The 6000-nt window shown below is 66.9% G+C and overlaps 1 protein-coding gene across 3 annotated transcripts in view; it reads left to right on the forward strand.

The window, feature by feature from the left end:
• The window catches only part of ELFN1 (extracellular leucine rich repeat and fibronectin type III domain containing 1), a 65633-nt gene extending 60015 nt beyond the window's left edge, over positions 1 to 5618 (forward strand). For all 3 annotated transcript variants that reach the window (XM_027527381.1, XM_027527382.1, XM_027527383.1), the window contains one exon: positions 2169 to 5618. In XM_027527381.1, the coding sequence (XP_027383182.1) occupies positions 2402 to 4828 (2427 nt within the window). In that variant the 5' untranslated portion in view covers positions 2169 to 2401 and the 3' untranslated portion in view covers positions 4829 to 5618. The remainder of the gene's footprint in view (positions 1 to 2168) is intronic.
• Positions 5619 to 6000: the final 382 nt, after the last annotated feature.

A 6000-nucleotide genomic window follows, 5' to 3' on the forward strand; every position in this document is an offset into this window, starting at 1 on the left:
CTGGGGTTCAGGGTGATGCTGCACACGGTGCCCGAGGGGCCCCCCGGGGATGAGGCACCTGCTGTCCGGCCTCTCATGGGCGACCTTGACCGCAGCCCTCTCCCCCGTCACCTCCACCCACCCCCCGCTGCCCCGAGGTGAGGTGTGCAGCCCTCGGGGGCCCTCGGAGGCCATGGTCATGGGGGCAGAGGCAGCTCTTGCACACCGCAGGGGGACCTCTGTGACACCCACACTGTCATCGAGGTGTCATCTCCCCAGCCTGGCTCCTGCTCAGCCCAGGCTCTGGGGGCAGGGGAGCTCACGGGCTGAGGGCGGGCTGACCCAGTGGAGCCCGTTGGGCCGGACCAGTTGGTGGGCAGGACCCAGCCACGCCTCCTTGTCTCACAGGCCTCAGGGAGGGGATGCCCGCGGGGTGAGGCTGGTCCCTAGAAGCACCTCCAGGCGCCAAACGAGCACAGTCCCTAGATTCACACCCAGGTGGGAGGCGGGGTGCCCTGCCTGGCTGGATACCAGCTGCCGGCACGCCCTTGGGTGCTGGGGCGAGGCTGCATCCACCTCCAGGTACACAGGCCCATGCACACACAGGTCCCAGCGTGTGTGTGCGTGCACACACACAGCCACCGCACACCTAGGTGTGCCAGGTGTGGGGGCGGCAAAGGCTGGGCAGCCCATCACCCCACGCGCTGAGATAAGGGTTCTTTAGGCCTGTAATCCTCCTTAACTTGACTTTGGGTTATTTTGAGCAAGAGATTAAAAGTGATTATGACCAGGCTGCGCCTCCTAGCTGGGCTCCGCACATGCCTGGTGCTCCCATCCACCTGCTGCCCGATGGCTTGCAGCCCAGGGCACAGGCCCGTCTGCTTGCCCACTCTGGGCAGTAGAGCGACCCCAGTCTCAGCACCGGGACGATGGGGCAGGTGTGTGTGTGTGTGGGGGTGCCGGGTGGCGGCGATCACCCCAGGATGCCCCAGGGGGTGTAGATTTCATGTCAGGAGACGACCACATGGGGACCCCCGGGGTGCTCCCCAAGGGGAGGGGTCCGAGCGAGCCCCAGGCCTACCCTCTCCGCTTCTGGTCCGGCCCAGAGAGGGCCCGAGCTTTCCTGGCGGTCGCACGGCAGCACTGGGCCAAGCCAGGACCTTCTCCCACCCACCCCTGCTGACCCTTCCCCTTGCTTTAAATCAGAAAGGCTCATCCTCAGGAGCGAGGTCAGAACTGTTCTTGATGAAGTTTCTGAAGAGAGAGAAATCCATTGCACATCATTATTTTTTTCTCCTAATTTAAACCGCCTCAGTGCAGACTAGTTGCAAACGTCAATATCTGTGAAATACAGTCAGCTGGCTGCCTGCCAGGCCACAGAGCGGTTACAGAGGCCGCTGTAAATCCAAACAGTAACAAGCAAACACACCCCCATCCTTCCGTCCTGCGGGAGAAATACGAGGGGCAGAGGGGAGAGTCCTGCAGACGGCCGTGGGGTCCTGGGGAGCAGGACCCACCCAGCGGCCATCTGGCCACATCTCCGCGCACACGCGGGCTCCGTGGGGCGGGGATTGAGTGTGTGATCGGGGGTCCCTGCTCTAGAGAAGCTCAGGGTTTGGGGGGAGCAGACAGCAAGGTGCTCGTTCACAGCCAAGACCCAGGGCTGGGTGGGGTCGGGGGGAGGAGTCAGGGCCACAGCAGTGTCCTCAGCTGAGCCGGGGGCACCATCCTCCCAGTCCTTACTGCCGGGACCCAACTCGGTGGTGACAGCCTCAGGGTCCGCAGCTCGTTGGAGGAAGCAGACCCGGAGTGCAGCGTCCTCACCTCCCTTGAGAGGAGCTCAGGAGGGCTTCCCTCCACCCCAGCTCAGGCCCCGGGGTGGGGCTCAGAGCTGCCCCACCTAAGGTGCATAGCGGGGCACCTGTCACCCCCATCACCCCTGGCTGAGTGACGGCAGCCTTGACCCTGGCGTGCCCACCTATCTGGCTTGGCGCTGGGTTCCCATGAGTCAAGGCGGCGGTGGACGCCTGCCTCCGGTCAGAGAACTGCCCGCTGAGCCTCCCAGCTCCCCTTCCTCATCAGTGACACCCCGGACGTGCCTCCACATCCCACGGGCTGGGTGCAGGCCTGCACCGGACCTGTGCACATCGGGAGGCCTGCTGACCCATCTCCCCTTTCGTCTCCCGCAGGATCGGCTGGACCGATGGGGAAGCAGGCCGAGGCCCCGGCCGGACACGGGCGGACGGAGTGAGGCTGCCAGCCGTGAGGGAGGCGCTCCCCTCGCAGCACGTGGGCCGCGTGGCCATGTGCCTGGGACGGTCCTGAGCAGACGGGCGTCCTCCCCTCCCGCGCACCCCACCGCCCAGGCCCCCACCCCGCGCCCTGGGCAGGCTGAGCGGGCAGCCCCCGCAGGCGGGTCCCGATGGCTGGGTGCGGGTGGGAGGCGCCGTGGGTGTGGGTGTGTGTGGCGGCCGCCCTGCTGCACGCGGGCGGGCTGGTGCGCGGTGACTGCTGGCTCATCGAGGGTGACAAGGGCTTCGTGTGGCTGGCCATCTGCAGCCAGAACCAGCCGCCCTACGAGGCCATCCCGCAGCAGATCAACAGTACCATCGTGGACCTGCGGCTCAACGAGAACCGCATCCGCAGCGTGCAGTACGCGGCGCTGAGCCGCTTCGGCAACCTCACGTACCTGAACCTCACCAAGAACGAGATCGGCTACATCGAGGACGGCGCCTTCTCGGGCCAGTTCAACCTGCAGGTACTGCAGCTCGGCTACAACCGGCTGCGCAACCTGACGGAGGGCGTGCTGCGCGGCCTGGGCAAGCTCGAGTACCTGTACCTGCAGGCCAACCTTATTGAGGCAGTGGCGCCCGGCGCCTTCTGGGAGTGCCCCAACATCGTCAACGTGGACCTGTCCATGAACCGCATCCAGCGTCTGCACAGCGCCACCTTCGCGGGCCTGGCGCGGCTCTCGGTGTGTGAACTCTACAGCAACCCCTTCTACTGCTCCTGCGAGCTGCTGGGCTTCCTGCGCTGGCTGGCGGCCTTCGCCAACGCCACGCAGGCCCACGACCGCGTGCAGTGCGAGTCCCCGCCGCTCTACTCCGGCTACTTCCTGCTGGGCCAGGGCCGCCACGGCCAGCGCAGCATCCTGGGCAAGCTGCAGTCTGTGTGCACTGACGGCCCGTATGCGGCGGAGACCCGCCCGGCGCCCGGCCGCCCCCCGCCCGGCCGCTCGCCGCCGCCGCCCCCCGTGCCGCCCGCGGAGCCCAGCGAGGCCCCCTGCGCTGAGGACGAGTGCTTCTCCGGCGACGGCACCACGCCGCTGGTGGCGCTGCCCACGCTGGCCCCGCAGGCCGAGGCCCGCCCGCTCATCAAGGTCAAGCAGCTGACGCAGAACTCGGCCACCATCACGGTGCAGCTGCCCAGCCCCTTCACCCGCATGTACACGCTGGAGCACTTCAACAACAGCAAGTCGTCCACCGTGTCCAGGCTGACCCGGGCCCAGGAGGAGATCCGCCTGACCAACCTGTACGCGCTCACCAACTACACCTATTGTGTGGTGTCCAGCAGCTCGGGCCTGCACCACAACCACACCTGCCTCACCATCTGCCTGCCGCAGCCGCCCAGCCCGCCGGGCCCCGTGCCCAGCCCCTCCACGGCCACCCACTACATCATGACCGTCCTGGGCTGCCTCTTCGGCATGGTGGTGGTGCTGGGCGCCGTCTACTACTGCCTGCGGCGGCGGCGGCGGCGGGAGGGCAAGCAGAAGCAGGCGGCGGCAGCGGCCGGCAGCCTCAAGAAGACCATCATCGAGCTCAAGTACGGGCCCGAGCTGGAGGCGCCAGGCCTGGCCCCGCTGTCCCAGGGCCCGCTGCTGGGCCCCGAGGCGGTGACCCGCATCCCATACCTGCCCGCCGCCCCCGGGGAGGTGGAGCAGTACCAGCTGGCGGAGGGCAGCGGGACGCCCCAGGGCAGCAAGGGCGGCTACATGGAGGTGCGTGCGGCGGAGCAGGCAGAACGCAGGGAGGGGGAGCAGGGCCGGCCGGGCCCCGACAGCCAGGGCTCGGTGGCTGAGATCTCCACCATCGCCAAGGAGGTGGACAAGGTCAACCAGATCATCAACAACTGCATCGACGCCCTCAAGGCCGAGGCCACCTCCTTCCAGGGCGGCAAGCCGGGCGCCGTGTCCACGGCCGAGCCGCTGGCCGGCAAGCGCGGCTTCCTGGCGCCCGCCTACCAGGACGCCTGCGGCCTGCAGCGGCACCACAGCCTGGAGGCCGCCCCCGGGGCCCCGCGGGCCAGCTCCTCGTCCAGCGGCTCCGCCCGCAGCCCGCGGCCCTACCGCGCCGAGCCCCCTGCGCTGCACGAGGCCAAGTACATCGAGAAGGGCTCGCCCGCGGCGGAGGCCATCCTCACGGTGACGCCCGCGGCAGCCGTGCTGCGGGCCGAGCCCGAGAAGGGCCGGCAGTACGGGGAGCACCGGCACTCGTACCCCGGGCCCCACCCTGTGGAGCCCCCCGCGCCGCCCGCGCCCCCCGAGAGCCTGGGCGGCCGCAAGGCCTCCATCCTGGAGCCGCTGACGCGGCCGCGCCCCCGCGACCTGGCCTACGCGCCGCTCTCGCCGCAGTACCGCCACCTGAGCTACGCCTCCAGCCCCGAGTACGCCTGCCGCGCCTCCCGCAGCCTCTGGGCCCGCTTCAGACTGAGCCGCCCGCGGCACCGGGACGCCGGGGAGTGCGTGGCGGCCGGCCACGCGCTGCGCCGGAAGGTGCAGTTCGCCAAGGACGAGGACCTGCACGACATCCTGGACTACTGGAAGGGCGTGTCTGCGCAGCACAAGTCCTGAGCGGGCCGCGCGCGGCCAGAGGACACTGCAGCTAACCCAGAGACTCACGGCGCACGCGCACACACGCACAGAGACTCACGGTGCACACGCGTGCGCGTGCACACACACACATACACACACACCCCCCCCTACAACTGCTGAAGCCCTGGGCTTTTCGGGCAAAGTGGGGAGGGGGCACCGGCAGGCCGAACGGGAGGGGCGCGTGGCTAAGCGTGTGCACCTGCCGAGACGTTCTCGCTGGTGTGAGGGGCCCGTCCACACACACGCGTGCACACACACACACACACACACACACACACACACAAGGGACTTCCGAAAACTGTGTCTTAGGGATGGGGGGCGGGGGAGGGGATTTTTTTCATTATCTTTTGATTCTTCTCTGCCTTCTCTTTTTTTTTTTTTAAAGTTCTCTTTAAAAGACGTAAAACGCTCTATGTGGGGGGTGTGGCCACCTGGTCCCCGCACGACTCCTCTGTCCGTGGCTTTCTGTGGATTCTGTTTAGTCCGTCTCTTCGTCGCCGCCACCAGAGAGGGCCAGAGCGAACGCAGGCGGCCAGGTGGTCTCCGGGAGGGTCCCGGAGCTCCCGGGACCTTGGGGGCAGGGAGGGCTGTGCCTGCAGACGGCCAGGGGTGGCGGGGGCCGGGAGTGTGCCTTCCAGCCCTGCCCCCACTATACACTGTCGTCCTATTGTATAGAGAAATATTTCTATATTTGCAATGTTTGCTGTAAAATGAGAAAGGAAAAAAAAAAAGACTATGTCTACTAAAAAAAATAATTCTGCAAAAGAAAAAAACCCCAATGCTTGTTTGCAGTGGTTTTTCCTCTGGGACTTGGGGCAAGATGTGTGGCGTGAGTGACCTTGGGTTTGGGGCAGGTTGAGGCCCTTGGGAGACGGGGGAGCCAACCCTGGGCTGGGGAGTGGCTTTGAGAGGCGGTGTGGATGGGGCAGAAAGGGTTGAGGGAGCTGGACACAGGGTGGGTAGGTATGTACCTCACCCTGCATGTGGCTGGCAGGGTTCAGTGGGAGTAGGGTGAGCTGGGGAGGGCTGGGGCCCCTCCAACCGCTGGAGACCCAGCTGCAGGGCGTGAGCCCTGAGATCCAGATACCACAGGCCCCTGGGGCCCCCAAGCTGGCCCCTTGGCCCTGCAGTCCTGCCTCAGCCCTCCAGCC

Source organism: Bos indicus x Bos taurus, chromosome 25 (assembly GCF_003369695.1).
Source record: "Bos indicus x Bos taurus breed Angus x Brahman F1 hybrid chromosome 25, Bos_hybrid_MaternalHap_v2.0, whole genome shotgun sequence".
Lineage (NCBI taxonomy): Eukaryota > Metazoa > Chordata > Mammalia > Artiodactyla > Bovidae > Bos > Bos indicus x Bos taurus.